Source organism: Colletotrichum spaethianum, assembly GCF_022836535.1.
Source record: "Colletotrichum spaethianum MAFF 239500 DNA, contig08, whole genome shotgun sequence".
Lineage (NCBI taxonomy): Eukaryota > Fungi > Ascomycota > Sordariomycetes > Glomerellales > Glomerellaceae > Colletotrichum > Colletotrichum spaethianum.
In genome coordinates this window covers 560,095-577,279 of record NW_026054778.1, presented here as the reverse complement: position 1 = coordinate 577,279, position 17,185 = coordinate 560,095, and the positions used below count along the sequence as shown (strand labels likewise).

General features: G+C 56.8%; 4 protein-coding genes across 4 annotated transcripts; 2 read left to right on the top strand and 2 right to left on the bottom strand.

The window, feature by feature from the left end:
- Nucleotides 1–1,624: 1,624 nt before the first annotated feature.
- Nucleotides 1,625–2,501, bottom strand: ColSpa_04008 (uncharacterized protein; the record flags this gene model as incomplete). The annotated part of the gene is made up of 2 exons (XM_049270220.1): nt 1,625–2,202; nt 2,372–2,501. 2 exons carry the CDS (start codon nt 2,499–2,501, stop codon nt 1,625–1,627), a joined length of 708 nt encoding a protein of 235 aa, XP_049126177.1.
- A 2,364-nt stretch (nt 2,502–4,865) lies between these two features.
- ColSpa_04007 (FACT complex subunit ctc-1) lies at nt 4,866–6,755 on the bottom strand (the record flags this gene model as incomplete). The annotated part of the gene is made up of 4 exons (XM_049270219.1): nt 4,866–5,469; nt 5,523–5,894; nt 5,948–6,450; nt 6,519–6,755. The coding sequence occupies 4 exons, from the start codon at nt 6,753–6,755 to the stop codon at nt 4,866–4,868; spliced, it is 1,716 nt and encodes a 571-aa protein (XP_049126176.1).
- A 1,015-nt stretch (nt 6,756–7,770) lies between these two features.
- ColSpa_04006 (putative acyl-activating enzyme 1, peroxisomal) lies at nt 7,771–9,903 on the top strand (the record flags this gene model as incomplete). Its single annotated transcript, XM_049270218.1, has 7 exons — nt 7,771–8,473; nt 8,551–8,606; nt 8,670–8,686; nt 8,816–8,921; nt 8,970–9,095; nt 9,153–9,549; nt 9,599–9,903. 7 exons carry the CDS (start codon nt 7,771–7,773, stop codon nt 9,901–9,903), a joined length of 1,710 nt encoding a protein of 569 aa, XP_049126175.1.
- Nucleotides 9,904–13,775: 3,872 nt separating this feature from the next.
- ColSpa_04005 (allergen fus c 3) lies at nt 13,776–15,371 on the top strand (the record flags this gene model as incomplete). Its single annotated transcript, XM_049270217.1, has 1 exon — nt 13,776–15,371. The coding sequence occupies one exon, from the start codon at nt 13,776–13,778 to the stop codon at nt 15,369–15,371; it is 1,596 nt and encodes a 531-aa protein (XP_049126174.1).
- Between the last annotated feature and the right edge of the window lie 1,814 nt (nt 15,372–17,185).

Sequence of the window (17,185 nt, the reverse complement as noted above, 5' to 3'; positions counted from 1 at the left end):
CCCAAATTCCCCCATTTCCCTCGTCCGCCGCTTGCGAAAAACCGCACGACGGCCCGTCTCTCCGAAAATTCACCTCGTTCCTCTGCCCAGCCCTTCGCAAGAGCCGATTCGAAACACGAACGAACCACGATCCCTCACCTGATGGTTCCCTCGACCGTTTCATTGGGCGTCGACCTGCATTCGGAACAAGAGCCAACATAAAAAGCGCTAGAAGCTCTGCAGCCACGCATCCCACGCGCGCGCACGCACATACACCTCTCCCTTGACACCCTGGATGGCGGCAGTATGCATCTCACGGGAGTCCTCGCCAAATCCTCGGGTGACGATTCACGCTTCATCGATTGAAGATGGCACATCCATTTCCTGTCTGGTTGCTTCACTAGAATCGGCTCATGACAGATCTGCCTTTTACGCGTGTTTCGCCGTGTCTCGTACCAAGGTACGCAGCCGCTCGCATCAGGCAAAAAGGGAGAGGCTACGGGAAATTCTCCCGATGTCCCTTCGTCTCCCAGACGCCAGGTAATCAGCCATCATGAACCACCACCACCACTACTCACCACCCGATCCCAACTGCCAAACATATGTCCGGGTCCCACCATTTGATCCCTGTCGGTTTCGGTGAGCGGACGTCGGACGGGAGAGCCTCCCACCTGGGAGACGTTACCTGACTCCCGACTCGTCCAATGTTACAGTAGCCAGCGATGGGCTTCTCCAACTACGGCTTTCATCCAACATCTCCGCAACGTCTAGGCGCCGCCCACCCCCAGCTTCATAGCAAGGCTCTAATATAGACGACATGTCGACTGGACACCTGGCATCAGCATCAGTCTCAACCCGGATTTTCTGCCTTCTTAGATGCCGCGATCATGCACCCCTCGAGTCGGGATACGACATCAAAGTCAGGTTCGCACTACCACGGTGCAGTTCGCACTCTCAATTCCGCCCCTCCAAAGCCGCCCAGCTCCAGTTTTACCGCCTTTGTTTGCGCGACTTCCCACACGCGAGTACCACATGAAGAACCGCCGGTTCATGCTTGCGTGGAAGGCTACAGACTGGTATTTCCCTCCCAAAAATGCCCTCGCTACGCTATTGCTCTCATCTTCGGCCGACGAAGCCGCCTCAGCCGGATGACGGGTCCGTCTTATCGAGCCAACGAGCCTTCGGGCCCAAGCACCGGGAGCTTATACATCAAGCAGCAAACCACAACTAGCGGCTAATCATCGGAGCTTTTACACATGTCATCATTGACGCATCTATGTAAGCCGCCTGTTCGATGGCTACTCTTCTCATCGTGGGCACCTCAGAGTCGCACATCTCTGCCCGATTGTTCCGGTTCTCTTTTTTCGCTTTGATTTGGCCATCCTTTTCATCGGCCCATACGTCCCTTCCACGTCTCGACACGCCCCAGCCGGTACCTCTCCGTCTCACTGCACTTCTGCAGCATCTCATCCATGCCTCTTAGTACGTATCATTCTCTCCCCGAAGCGAAAACCCTGTCCAGAGACTCTGCCTGAACCTCACCGAGGTGTGCGGAAGCCGGGACGATGGTGAGTCGGCCCAGCTCGGCTACCCCGGCCTTGTTACCACCTACCCTGCTGCTGTGATGCACGACATGGGCGGGGGCTCACTGCACGGCGTCCACAGCCGCATCCGTATCATCTCGATCTCCCATCTTACGTTTCCCAGGAAGGCTCGCCGTCATGTCAACATCTTCGGCCGCTGGAGCCACGTCGTTGACATCGTCCGAGTCGGTCCACTCCACAATCTCCCACTCGACCCTGATCTTCCCGTCTTTGCTGTGGTCAACGATTTGGCTGTGACGCAGACTGCCCAAACGGGTCCCCTCGATCATACTCTCAAACCACGGGACGCCGCGGGTCTCCCGTCCAACTACCGTGGTCGTTGTCGGGACTGCGGGCTGCTTCTCCGCCTCTTCGAACTCGGGAATCAGCCCCAGGTCTTCCAGATCTCTTAGATCCTCGCCTCGGAGGCTTGCCAGCGTCAGATGGATGTAGTCGGCTTCGGTCTGGGGCCGTTCCGTCCAGTAGGACAAGGGCGTACCGCAGAAGCCGCAGAAGTGCCTCTTGGACGGGTGATTCGACGAGGATTCAAAGACACGGCGGATCGTCGAGTACTTTTCGTCCGGGAAGAAGGCGTGAGTCGAGCTGCGATACCACGAGAGCGGCACGCGGATCATGGCGGCTAGTGGGGTTGCGAGAGGGACTCCTGCGCATCAGACCATTCTTAGCTTTCAAGTTCCCGCACATCCGCAAAGGTAAGGCGTGTCAATCGCATGCATGAAGATCTATGAGAAAGAAAGAGAAGAAAAAACACTCGCGACAGGACTTGATGAGAAGAAGGTGCGACTTACTGTGCATGGAGTCGGTGTGAAAGAGCACCTGCGCTCTCTCAGTGGTGGCCTGAGGGACGTCGATGATGTAACTGTTGCGCCCGCACTGGCAGCCGCCGCGGAGGGCGCGTTGCAAGCTACTCTCACTCATGTTCGTTGGTGGTGTTTCTTGCTGAATCGAAAAGAGGAAAAAACCGTTGTAATCGTTCTTCAACTGGCTGGGACGTGGACTGCCAGGCAGAAATTAAGCAAAGGATCGATAGCTTCTAGTGTAGGTTCCGCTGACGCTAGAGGTGTTGTCGAATGTTTTGTTTGCCCGTTGATCTTTACCCCCGCCAAAGTTGTTGCAAAGGCAGGCGGGAAGGTTGCCAAGCGGGCAAGGTCAGCTCAGTCGAAGCTTCCAGGAGAACCTAGCATTCGCCGCGTCCCACCTCAACCACGCACGCCCGGGGCAGTGGGTGACCTTTCACAAGGCACCCCAGTGGCACCCGGACATCTCAGTGGAGGGCGACTCCCCTCTCCCCCCACGGGACGCCTTTACGCTGAGTACGTATGAGTACGAGTGTAAACGCCAGGTCTCGGCGGATCTCCCGCCTTGCTTCGCAGCGCATTGGCCCCCGCCGCTGGAGGGGGGCCCTTCTGCGTGGGGCGCTTCCGTCATGTCTCCCAGCGTCTTTTGCTCCGGGCGGGGCTTTGTTGCTTTTCAGAGGTTTGAATGCTTTTGAGATGCCGGTTTCCAGGACCTGGGGTGGTGTGCTTTTCTTTTCCGCCTACAGGTACCAAACAAACTCAATCCCGTCCCCGCCGCAGATGTTTTCCCAGGCTTTTGTTGAAGACATGTTTGCTTGGGCGTGATTGTCCGGCAGGAAGCACCGGGCCCGGAAGGTGGGATCCAGTGACAGGCAATCATTTTTAAAAACATGTCACTTGTAAACGTCCGGGTCTCCCCCCCTTCCCATCTAGGTCCACCTTCGTCTAGCCATGTAAGGCGGTCGGGGATGTGCTAGCTCACATTCGCGGGAAACAAAGCCCCCTCGGCCCCCATGTCCAACCCATCCAGCATCGCCATCTCCTCCCCGTCGAGCTCGAACCACGACACGTCGGCGTTCTCCTTGATCCTTGCCGCGCTGCCGCTCTTGGGCAGCGGCACGAGGCCCTTTTGCAGGGACCAGCGAACCAGCACCTGCGCCGGCGTCACGGCGACCCCTTGTCTTCCCTTCTCCGTATCTGTTTCCGGCTGTCCGCCTCCGCCGCCGCGCGGTGCCCCGTCCCGGCCCCGCAACCGACGCCGGACCCGCTCCACGACACCTCGCAACACCGGATCCCCCATCCGCCGCCCGCGCGCGAGCGGGCTGTACGCCTGCACGACGATGCCGTGCGCGCGGCAGTACGCGACGAGCCGCCGCTGCTGACACCACGGATGGACCTGCGCGCGCGCCCATCCTCCCTCGTCAACGATCCAGAGGGCCCAGAAGCAGCGGGGGTTAGGCCGTGCAAAAGACTCACCTCAATCTGGTTGACGCAGGGCGGCCAGACCCGCGCGTACGTCCGCATCTCCTCCAGCGCGCCGACGCCAAAGTTGCTCACCCCGATCGCCTGCGCCCGCCCCTGCGCCCTCAGCCTCTCCAGCGCGGCCCAGAGCTCGCGGCGCTTCTCGACGGGCCTGTGCACGAGGAACAGGTCGACGTACCCGGCCTCGGCCTCATCCTCCCCGTCCCCGTCCCCGTCCCCGGCCTCGCCTGCGACGCGCCGCACGCTCCGCAGCGCGCTCCGGTACGTATTCTCTGCGCCGCCGTCCGGGCGGCCGATCTTGGTCGTCAAGAATATGTCCTCCCGCGTCACGGGCGCCGTGCCGTTGGTTTGTGATTGCTGCTGCTGCTGCTGTAGGTACTGCTTGACGGCCCTGCCCACCTCGGCTTCGTTGCCGTAGAGCTGGGCCGTGTCGATGTGTCGGTATCCGGCCTCCAGGGCCGCGAGGCATGCGCGGAAGCACTCCACACCCCGTACTTGGTACACGCCGAGGCCGATGCGCGGCATGGAGGCCGTCGTGCCTGGTAAGGCGACACTTTTATCCATCGCGCGCGGCGATTGCTCTTGCAAACGCGACGAGGACGATTCTTCGACTGGCGTAGGAATAGGTGGCTGCGTCTCAAAAAGTGGTTTGACTCACACCTTCAGTGGGCGTCCAAGCCAAGCTTACCTTGACCCCACTTGCGCAGGTAAGGACACCAGGAGACACATAGGTACTAGGCGCAGATACATTCAAGAAAACTGGAAGGATGAATAAAAATAAACGTAAAGGTCTGGTATTGCAAGAAAAGAACCCCCGTCTGTTCCGCACTCCTCTCGAGATCTCTTCCCAAGTATTAGCCTCTTTTGCTTCGGCTCCACGATGGCCTGTCGGCCAGCATGCACGTGGATAATCGTATTGTTACATGTTCCGTCCGGGTCCAGAAAACGCCCATCAACCTCCTCACGCCATTCACAAGCCTCAAACCAGACAGACGAAGCGGGTTTAGCCCGTCTTCTTCTTCTTCTTGGGCCTCTCCTCTTCCTCTTCTTCATCATCGTCCTCCTCCTCGGCATCGTCATCGGCATTGTCGACGTCGCTCTCCTGGCTGCCAGAGCCCGAACTCTCGTGGTCACTGTCGAATTCTTCAGCGACGTCACTCTCGCTCTCGGCGCGGAAGTCCTCATCCACACTCTCCTCATCTTCGTCGGCCGAACCACGGTCAGCCTTGGCGGCACCGACAACCTCCTCCTCAGAGTCGTCCATGGCCTGCTCACGAAGGGCAGCGGCGATCAGGTTCGACTCTTCATCGATCTCGTTCTTGACACGCAAGCCCTTCAGTCTGAAAAACTCCTCGAGCCCCTTGAGGTCCTCGCGGTTGATGTTGCTGAACTGTGATGAGCCGGCGCCGTTCTTCATCTGCACGGTGATGTCAAAGGTCGAGAGCGCAGACACGGCGCCGCCGACACGGGAGAATGTGATGGATGCCGTCTGCTCATAGGCAATATACGTCGCAGGCTTCGGCACGAACATGAAGGCCTTCTCCAGGCAGTACAGGAAACCTTCGCTGGCCTTGATGGAGCACTTAATTCCGAACTGGTTACGGTGCCTGGTCAGGGTTAGCGTGGAACTGATCAGTAGGGAGGGCGGGGTGCAACGTACGTCTGGAAGTCCTTAGCCGGTGTCGTAATCTTCTTGTTGGCAAGTCCTCTGAAGATGTAGGTGATGACTTGGTGGAGGGGCTGCTCGTAATGAGGCTGGAGTCTGTCCTTGTACCGCTCCTCTATTTGCTCCTCGGTGAGGTTCAAATCAATTGTAACCTCCTCATCCTTCTTAAATTGCATGACGATGAAGGGGTATCTCGTCTGACCCTGGCGCAAGGGCGGGTCCAGACCAACACACAGCAGGACGTGGGTCTCATCCGGCTTGGGGAGAACCATGAACTTCTTGATGGCGTCGTACTGGATCTTGTAGTCGTACGTCTTACCACGGAGACGGAAAGACGCATCGTACATGTCGATGTCGAAACGTCCTCTGTTGAGATGTCAGCAAGGGTCGACTGAGACGAGTGACCCATGTGCACGTACCTGGGTGTAAGGTGCAGAATGTCCAGGAAGGTAGCGATGGTATCGCCCGCGGTCTCGCCAATCTCGGCCTTCTCCATCAGAGTGTCGTAGAACAGCGTGACGGCGTTCTTCTCTTCCTCACCGGCATCGCTGCCGGCATCGTCGCCTTCTGCCTCCTTCTTGACGGTTCCGGGAATGTAGAAGCGCATCTCAACGAGCTGATCCTTGCCAGCTCCGGCCTTCTTGCCCTTGCCTCGCGCGCCACCCAGATGGCCATTTGTGCCAGTGTCATTCTGGTCCGTCGGGGCAGAGAACTCAACCGCGACTTCGTTGCGACCCGCCAGGTTGGTATTTGAGATCTCGGAGTAGGGGATTTCGAAAGCAGGTCGGTTCTGGACGTTGAAGGAAAGCTCGGCCTTTCCGAAGTCGGCCTTACCCCAGTTCCATCCTCTCAGGGCGTGCTCCCTGTTTTCGAGAGCGGTGCTGTACCAGTTCTTGAAGATCTTGGCCAGACGCTCGTAGTCCTGCGCGCCGAGTGGTTAATTAGCTCGGCTTTTCTTGATTATTGAGGGGCTCAGGAAGGCTTCCTTACCTCCTGCTGGAATCCATCGAGTTGGATGATGCGCGAGTCTCGGTTAAGGATCTTGATCTCGTAGCCCTTGGCAGCTCGACTCCACTGCGCCGAGGCGATGTTGCTGTGGTCAAGGGTGAAGGTATCGCCACCGCCTGCAGGCTTCCATCCGAGACCGCTCTCGGCGAATCTGCACTTGCCGCTCTCCTTGGACAGATCCAAGTAGATGCTATCGAAACTCTCGCTAGTAGGAGGCATCTTGTTAGCTGCTGCGGTTTGATGATACCGAGACCACTTTGAATGCGTGTGATGGTGATCAGGAAGCCCTTTTACTGCGCGAATTTGCTTGGAAAAAGGGCAATCACCAGACGGGTAGTCGCAGGGTGGGATCTGCGCAGGGTAAGAGCTCGAACTGGGCACTCACATAGCCGCCATGGTTGCTAACGAGAGGTCGAAAAGCTAGGAAGAAGGTTGGTCGGGATCGGCGAAAGGTGCTGCAAATATAGCGACGACCAAGACAAAAGAGGTGAGTGAGCGACGCCCGGCTTGAGTTGCAGATGGTCTGGACGGGTGGAAGGGATGGTGATGGCGATTGCTTGGAGGGTTGTCGGTGATAAAATTTCGGGCATTGGCGTCGCGCGGCGCTGCTCTCCTGGTCGCGCAAGGCTACAGGCGTGGTCGGTGGCACGGCGACGCGACTTTCTGTTAAGTGGCAGTGGGCCCCCTTTTTGACTAAGGTACCTCAAGGAACGCTTCACCCCACAACGTGCTCCTAGGTAGTCCTTGAGCCAGTGATGCTGCTTATGTAAACATGGCCTCTCCTTAGTCGGTGGCCTAGCGTGCAAACCCCAAATGTGCCTAGGAGCTTGAGCTGGACCGCAGTTGCCAAGTGTGGGGTAATTTCTACCGAGGACAACCGACGGCTGGAGCTGGGCTGGAACTGGAGCTGTGGTAAAGTGCAGAGTGTATTGGAGTGTCTCAAGCAGCTGGACAGTTGGGGTATGCCAGCACGGCCAGCAGCTAAGCCATGCTCGGCCACCGGGTAAGAGGAAGGGCGTTCCTCGTCTGTTTGGCAAGTGCAATGAACGACTGCCGCCAATTGCGGGAGTCCGTACTTCTCACCATCTACTCCTCATCTGCAGTGCTTGTACCCAAGAGCAAAGTCATTTACTGGACGAACCGTTTTAAGCGCAGTCTCAGATCAATCATTCCCTTGGATCCATTGCTACATCTTACTCTTCAGCTTTCCTGAAAGTTTCAAGCTACCGTTGCCATGTCCAGCCCTCCATCTCGTCTCAAAAACATACTTGGACACCTTCTCTCGTCGTCAGCGCCGAAGAAGGATGAGCCTCAAACAAAGCACCACATTCACCAACTCTCTCCAACCTTCTTTCTCGAGCGTGCCGCGGCGATAGAGCCAGATGCCGAAGCCATCTTCCACATAACGGCCAACGGCCGAACTCTGCGACGGTCTTACATTGAATTCGCGGACAGAGCACGCGGCCTCGCCTACTATCTGAAGAAACACGGCTTTAAGAGGGTTGGGATTCTGGCGCCCAATACTCCCGCCTTTCTCGAGTCCATCTTCGGAATTGCTGCGGCTGGTGGGGTCAATGTGGGTGTCAACTACAGGTTGAAGCCGGATGACATCACCTACATGTTCGACTTTGCCGAGGTTGACTCCATCATCGTCGACCACGAGTTCGTCTCTTTGCTCGACGAATTTAAGGCGAAGCATCCAAATGTGCCCCTGATCGTCGACACAGACACTGATGCCACTGAAGGAGAGCTGAGTGGTCCTTTTGATGACGCTGTCCTGGAGGGGCTGCAGTATGACAGTCTACATGGCCAGGGGTGGGCAGGGCTTCACTCTCAGTGTGGCAACGAGGATGATATGCTCGCCATTCCGTTCACCTCGGGGACCACGAGCCGGCCCAAAGGTGTTGTATACACTCACCGGGGAGCCTACTTGGCCGGTATGTGTCTCATGTTCCAACAGTTGTCAGAATGCCTATCCGTTATTGACATTCACTAATGATTGTCACTTTTGCAGCCATCGGAAACGTCGTTGAATCGGGCCTAAACTATCACACTGGGCGCTGCAAATATGTAAGTAATGGTCAGATCAGCTTCGTGTGATGTCGGCGCTGACTGCGGGCTTCGGTGTTGTAGCTATGGACGTTGCCTATGTGAGTGATGACTTATTCTGCCCATATGAAAAAAAGGCCTTGCTGACTAGTCAAAGGTTCCACGCTGTTGGTTGGACTTTGTAAGAAAATCCATCGTTTATGCCTACTCTCATACTAACTTTACATTAGCCCATGGGCGGTGACGGCAGTGCGTGGTACACATGTATGCCTAAGAAAGATTGACTATCCTCTCATCTGGAAACTCCTGAAAGAAGAAGGCGTCACTCACTTCAATGTAAGTACCACTAGTCGAAATGCTAAAGGGATTGAACGTCTGACACAGTCTACGCAGGCGGCACCTACCGTCAACACTCTCTTATGCTCCGCGAAGGAGGCCGAGAAGCTGCCTCACGAAGTCCGAGTAACCGTGGCTGCCAGTCCCCCGAGCGCGCATCTTTTTGAGCAGATGGTAAGTTTGTCTTGCAAAAATCAGTTCACTCTATCGATGTATTGCTAACGCGGACAGACAAATCTCAATCTCTTCCCCGTCCACGTGTATGGAATGACAGAGACGTATGGACCCATCACCAAAGGCTACCATATGCCCTCGTGGGAGAACCTCCCAACCAGCGAGAAGTATGCCAAAATGGCTCGTCAGGGCCACGGCTTCGTGACGAGTCTTCCCATTCGTATCATCAAGACGGACCAACCGGAAGGTGTCCTCATCGATGTGGCAAAGAACGGCAAGGAGATTGGCGAGATTGTGTTCTTTGGCAACATCTGTGCCAAAGAGTACTACAAAGACCCCGAGGCAAGCAAGAAGTTGTTCGATGGAGGCGCGCTGCACTCGGGAGACCTGGCAGTCTGGCATCCGGATGGATCTGCCCAGATCCTCGATCGAGCGAAGGATATCATCATCTCAGGTAAGCAGTCTCGTGCTTCGTCGTGGCTTCGATGCTAACGTAATTCTAGGGGGTGAGAACATCTCATCGGTGGCCCTCGAGGGCATGCTCGTCCAGCATCCTGATCTGCTCGAGGCGGCCGTCGTCGCGGTGCCTGACTCTCACTGGGGCGAACGACCTAAAGCCTATGTGACGGTCAGAGAAGGCAAGACTCTGAAGGGGGAAGATCTAATTTCGTGGGCGAAGCACCAGAGCAGCATCTCCAAGTTCATGGTGCCTCGCGAGGTTGAGGTAGTCGACGAGCTTCCCAAAACTAGCACGGGGAAGCTGAAGAAGAACGTTCTCAGGGAGTGGGCAAAAGGGCGCAGAGAGTGACGCACAATGAGGCAGGGACATGTCCGCAGCGTGTTGTCTGATGCTGTAGACAACTACTGCTGGTCGGTGGCGTCGATAAAGAGGGCAAAGAAAGATTTTGTAGAGACTGTGACCCAGAAGCAAGACGGAAAATAAACAGGTGGTTACAAGATGTTGGTGCGAATCCTTGCACAGAACGCCCCTTTAAAATGCAGGTTAGCTATGGTTTTTACAGGTGCGGCCACCATGGTGTATTGTCAGACAACCGATTTGTAACTTTCCTGCCACCGTTTCTTAGCTGCCGTGCCGTGAGACCTGCATAGACACGTACCAACCTGAGCTCAGTATGGCAGGTGGGCAGGCAAAGCAGGCAACCACACTCTGTCTGTATCCAGCCCCCAACAGTAATACGCCAGTCGGGATCCGAGTCGGTATCCGTCGCATGACCTGTAAAAGTGTTTGGGGCGGGGAGGAAGGACAAGGGACTGGCCGACATGGCCGGGAAGAAGCCACAGGGAAATCACACCCGAAAAGGCAGGAACACCTGTCTACTCCCTTCCTTCCCAGAGTACCTAGACCAGAATACCTAGAGAGCCCCTAAGCGTAAAACAGTCTTCACGCTTGATTTACATAGCAGCGATGAGGTTTTTTATAGATGGCCAAGTTTTCCAAGTCACGAACAATGAGACCTCGGCCTGGGAGAGCACGTCACACCGGACTTCCACATTGTGAGCAGACAGAAAAGCACCAGACGATAACGTACCCCAGTCATCCCGGTAAACCTCATCGATGAGTACGTGATCAGTTATATCGAACCCTAAGGCGAGAATAAGAAGAACATCGTTGGCAAATTCCTCCGCTGGTACGGGTGGGCATCCGAGGTTCCGTAGGCTAAGAGACAGAAACACGCCACGGAGGCATCCCTGAAAAGCAGATGGGGAACGCAACCGAGATATTTGGCCGACCCAAGCGCCCCAAACGGAGACGGAGAGGGCTATGGCCGTTACGAAGCTTGTCAGCTCAACCAACGGTCATAGGGCAATAGTGTCGGTTTCTTACAGGCGGAGCCCTGGACCTCGGTCCGTCTTCAAAGAACAAGATGGATCTATGGTTTAATGCCCAGGCACAGCCAAGAAAGCCGAGGGTTAACTAACTCCAGCACGTCGACTTGATTTCTGACGAGCATAACCTTGTGATGCTCCGCTAGTTGGCTACGGAGGAAATGCTTCTTTCCCCTGGAACGGAGATTATGCCGCTCTTGGATGTACTCTCACCGACAGACGTAGATCGAGATAACCCCAATACTTCGTCAAAGCCCCTTGTGCCTAGTAAACGCGAGAAGATGACACATGGCATCCTGTTTGCGATTGTCACTTGCCCAAATCGCATCACTCACCGTGTAAGACTTTGGGTCCTTCCTATCTCGAAGCCGAGCAGGGACTCCATCTAACAGAGTGATCGACGGGGACAGCGGAAGGAAGACTGTGCCGACACTTGTCAGTCCACCCATACCTTGGCACGTGTCGTTAACCTGACCGCCCCTGGTACGAGCCTCCGAGATTCAGGACCACTTGAGTCAGGCCTCTGATAGCTCTTTCTAACCAAGATCTGCTACCGCTGTCCTTAGATATGCCGAGTGACCAGAAGCCTTTAACATCTCGGGTTAGCTGACGAGCAGCAGCTTTCGGAGCCTCGTGCACCATGTATTAAATCAAAGGTGACTTTTCCCGGACGAGAATGCACAGCACGCAGACACGACAGGACCAGCTGCACCATGCAGACCACTGTGGGTATACAGAGTAGTTGCTTCTGCAATGAGGCACTACTAGGCGCACGCGCAAGTCGCTTCTCCAAATTGGACGAGAGAGTCCACGTCGACGCTGCATAGTTCTTGGGGGCCTTCCGCGCCCCATGTCGCCCTTGTCGACCAGCGACCGCGGATCCTTTCGAGCCGTCTGATACTGCGGTTCCCGAAGTCAACCTCACATGGAAATTGTCCTACCGACTAGCTGGTCTGTTGAGCCTGACCTTCATAAAGCCCGCCTTGACCCCTCTTTAAGGAAAGAAACTAGGTCTTAGGGCAGCATCAATGTCAATGGCGGTGCAAATGTGAGAGCTGACAGAGTTTAGGCGAGGAAGAAGCCGCGACGCCAGGTAATGAGTTACTAGACTCGCCCCAGCTGGTAAGTTGAATCGTAAAACGCAGTCGACTATGAGATAAGACAAGATAAAAGGAGAGGGGGAACGAGGATAACACAAGAAGACAAAAGAGGCTGTCGTTAACTGACGGGGGCGTAAGCTCGATACAAATAGTGGCCCGATGAAGAGACGGGGGAGGAAGAGAGAACGCTCGCCCCCTCGGACAAGCCACGGCTAACTGGCCGTACAAATAAGAAGACGAGGAGACGCTAAGTGTTCCAGCCAGGTAGATCGAGATCTCAAAAGGAACGACGATATCGACGGCAGGTCATTCATAACCCGAACAGCCGCCAGAACCGGTAGACGAGGCAAAACACAGCAGGAGACAACGTCGTCCGGATCTCGTTCGGTGTGTCCTGCATGCCCTGGGCCGCAACAAAGGTTTTTTTTTGGCGGCAGCCCTGGAGTGGAGTGACTCTGTCATAGATCCAGGCCACCCCGATTCCCCGATTGCCGGCGTCTTGGGCCCGGCCGCATTGCACTCGCTTCCCGCCGACGTACGACACAGAGTCCAACCTCGACACTTCCACTAAGTCGGTTCACTTGAGATACTACCGTAGTCGGCTGACTCCGTTGAGTCTCTACTCATTGAGAAGGGTGGCCCGTCAGCGGCCAAAGTCACCCCACGGGAGCGACATATGGGCAAACCGCACGCCACAACTTTGTCTCCCGATTGCCCGCTATTCTCTACCATCCCCCGAGAACGCCGTGGGGTCTGGTCCCGATTACTAGCCGGACGCTTGCCTGGCTCCTCCAACGGCAGCCTGCGCCCACTAGGATTGTCTGGCCAAACGCCTTGCCCGGAGTCTCCCAATCTTGGCTGACTTGTGTGCCATTGTCCGATCTTGGCCCCTCGTGGACCGGAGGCCTTTACCTCGGGTGCAGAATCCAAGGTAGTTACGAGAACGAAGTCGAACTTTCGAAAATTCGAACAAAAGCCGTATAAATCACCAACGGCTTTGCGCTGCTTTGGGACCAGACGGTGGGACTCGAAAGGGGGTTCTCCAATTAGACCGATACCCTCGCCACCACACGCAAGTCGATACGATGGCTCGCACGCCAAACAACAACAACCCCTTCTACGAGTATCTCGTGGATGACCCGGAAGTAAGTGAAATTCAAGCTACGCATCAATCTTCTTTCTCAATCAGCCCCTTTCTCTTCTGAGCGATAGCCTTCAAGGAGTCTGTTCTCTCGCAGCCAGTTCTCGAACCAATAGGCTGGTTCAACCCGTCCAACCCTTCCTTCATCACGCTTGTTCCGCTAAGTGTAGCGACATAGGATATGATGAAAGAAGCGCGAGGCCAAGTGGTTGGAAGCGAATACACAATGCCACGCCGTGGCATCGAGCTGGGCCAGATCCTCTCAGGGGTTCGATAATGAGTCAAGCCATGATCGAGAACCGGTCGGCCTTTTCATACGTTCTGTTCGCAATGCTCGCCTCGGAGAAGAATGATATGCGTGTGGATGGCGGGCGGAGCGGGGGGGCCCAAGGAGCTGAAAGTCCGTGTGTCATCTAGAATGGGGTGATGGCAAGGTGATGTCTTCAGAAATCCACCCAGCAACTGATGAGCCCAGACGGCGATGAGGCGAAAGAGAAGAGAAACAGCCGTGCTCAAAAGACTATTCTCTACACGAGAGAGACAGGGGACTAGAAGAGAAGAATATCTGACCGTTATTTCTATCAGCAGATGATGGCTTCGACGCCGATGTCCCCGCACTTCCCTGCCGACGTTTTCGGGGGGGCTTTCGATGCCGGCGGCCGCCCGCACCACGCCACTCGGCCCGGTAATCAGACCACTCTATTGAGTCCAGACCATAATCGCCCCAACTCGTTCAACGAACCGACCACGGCCACAACGCTCAACCAGGGCCAAACCATTGCGGGTGTCCCTGGACTAGCGACGGCACAATTACACCAGGCCCCAGATCTTCAGCATCAGCTGCAGCAGCCTCAGCTCCATCCTTCAGCCCTGAGTCTGGGGTTAACATACGCAGACAGCGGCCAGGGTCACCGCCATCAACACCGATTCCGTCCTGAAGCAGCGTCTTTCGCTGATCAGCAGGGCCCATCATCACTGCTCCATACGCATGGCCATGAGCAACCACCCAACACATGGCTTCCGCCCGGATATGGGGTCCTGATGTACCCTGACAGCCAGCAACAGCACGCCGATCCAACGTCGCCCTCCACAACGGCAGGTGTCAATCCACCTGCCACGATTTCTGCAGCAGGCGACTTGATCAATAGCAGCGACAGCATTGGCGCAGGTGGTCACCTATACGATTTTGGCTTTACTGCACCACCATGTGAGCCGTCGTTCCTTGGCGGAGATTATGCCGACATCAGGCCACTTTCCACAGCAGCGGCGGCGGCAGCTCATCCGCAACCACCAACAACCACTTTCGATGTTCGTTCTTCGCCATGGCAGCCTCGGCTCCAGGACAGCAGCTCCGTCACGTTGACACAAAACATTGAAGCCGTTGCCGCAGCCGAACTGAACCACGACGTCCGAAAGCACAGCAAAAGCAGCATGGAGGCCGACAGAAACGTGAAAGACCCTGCGTGGAACGACGAGGACAACGAATGGGCGGAGAGAAGGGGCGGAGCTGCCGGGACAAACAATAAGACACCGTCTGGGTCTCGCAGACAGGAGAGGAAGGGGAAGCGCCGTGCCGTGGCCGACCCCGGTGCAAGCGGCGTTGACGACGACGACGCCGACGGCGACGACGAACCCACCAGCCCCGCGGGCCGGACCAGCATCAGCGGCCGATCGATCAAGTCCGTGTCCGCCGCCTCGTCCGCCGGGTCGAATAGCAAAGCGGCGCCGGTGCCACGTCTGCGCAGCGCCTCTCGCACGTCCAAGAACCAGTCGCAGAAGCCGACGGAGACGCCGGAAGAACGACGGACGCGCGCGTCGCACAACCTGGTCGAGAAGCAGTACCGCAACCGGCTCAACGCCCAGTTTGAAGGCCTCCTCAATGCCCTACCGGAGCAGGTGCGCGGACCGGCCGGCGCCGGGGACGTCGACGAGTCGGATCCGCAGCAGGCGGACGAGGAGCGGCGGGTCAGCAAGGCCGAGGTGCTAGACATGGCGCGCCGGCACATCAAGAACCTGGAGCGGGAGCGGGAGGTGCTGCATCGCGAACGCGGGGAGCTGCTGCGCAACCTGGAGACGTTGGAGAGAGAGGCGGCCGTGAGCGGAGGCGGAGGCGGCCGGTTGGACGAGTTCCTCGACGTCGAGGGGGCCTCGGACGAGAGAGGCGAGCCGTCGTGGAGGAATGCTTGAAGTCCCGATTGGCTTTCTGCGCTCCCTGTCTCTCTCACCCGGCCGTTGGTTTGGGGTGCGAAGCCATGCTACCGTACGTCCAAAAGGGGGGGGTTAAGCGTGTGAGCTCAAAAACTCGGAGGCAAGGGTGCCGGGGGGGTGGGTTTTCGGAGCTTCGCCGACCGTCCGATGACACGCCGTGCGGGGGACGTCAAGCCAGCCATTGGTCCGATCGGTTCTCCCCCGTCTCAGATAACGACACCGGTCGCCGAAGGGGGACCTTTGTGCTGACGCGGGTTTTTGGCTTCTTCACTTTTGTTTGGGCCGGCTTGTTTTGGCCTTGCTTTGTTTCCCACCTTCCACGGACGAATCACTGGCGCGGAAGGGGATGTTTCATGATGAAAAGAGGAGTCGGCGCAACCGGGCGGATACCGTGCGCAATCGACAAGCTGCAGACGAAGAAGAACGGGCAGCGGTCCAGGAACCAGAGACCGAGTGACGATGGGGAGGGCATCGTGAAGAGGAGGTATGGGGGGCCGGCGGCAGGGGAGAGAGGAAGTGCGGGGTGCATGGGCGATGGAGGGACGGAGAAGGGTTTGTCTGGGGAGGGGAGGGAATCTAGTTTACCCCGGGAGCCATGGGACTGTCAGCGGCGGTAGTTCGGGGCCATTCTCCTGCAGATATCCAGAAGGGGATCGTGGGCACGTAGTTTTGGCATGTAATGCACGGGTTTACCACGACTTGCACTTGCATGCTCCCGGGCTGGCTGCGGCGGCATGCCACTACCGGCACGTCCTTCTTTGGGGCGGCCCATCATGCAAAAAGGACCATGTGGTCACCTGGGACTTGGAGCATCTGGGATTCGGGCCCTACATCTTTGACGGGAGCCTGCGTCCTCCACGCCGACGTGTCCGTCCTCGCGCAAAAGGATGCGGACCGAGCATGGACGGGCCAGAACCAACCTTGGTCGACGCCGGCACCTGCCTTCCCGCCTCCTCCAGCAGAAGTCACGGTATTAGTTGTCGCCTCCCCTTGCGACGGCCGACTACACGGGTCCCAGCACCGGCGGTGCGCATCAGCATCAGCCTGGGCAAGCGAGCAGCAACGGGGAACACGGCGGAAACAGAGGTCTCCCGTGGGGGGTGGGTGGTTTTTTTGGTTTGAAATTATTCGGAGCCACATATAGGGAGGGCCTATTTGTTTTTTTTTGCTTCCGAACCGCGATGAAGAACAGTGCCGCCCCCCTTCCCCCTCCCTTTTTCGCAACAACATCCTCTCTCTCCCCGTTTCTCTCCCCACCCTGCTGGTCCCCTGGACCCCGTTCGTCCTCGACGCGTGCCATGCAACTCCCCCCTCTTCCCACCTAGTCTCTTCTTTTTTTTTTTACAGCTGTTTTTTTTTAGTTCCTTACTGGTCCTTCTTTTTTGGTCCCCCCTTCCTCTCCCCCAGTCATGAATCCATCAAATCGTACCCGGCGGAGGTTTACCTCTCTGTCGCCTCGAGGTTTATTGTTTTTGTACAACAAAATAACAGTGGTCGGTAGGCAGCGGTGGTGCTGGTGGTGGTAGTGTATGAGATAAAAAAACAAAGAGTATAGAAAACACCCCCAAGAAGATGACTCCTTGAAGTGCGCCCGTTGTGGCGGTAGTGGTGGCTGGTGACGATGCGCACCCCCCTCACCGGGTTTCCTCCCTCCCCCTCCTCCTTCCTGGAGGGCCTGTAGACAAAAGGAAATTGAGGTGTGGTGCCGAACCGCGGCAGCGATGGTGGGTGGTCGGAATGGTCCCGTTGGTCTATGTGTGCAAAACAAAGTATCGAATCCCGTGAGAAACTCC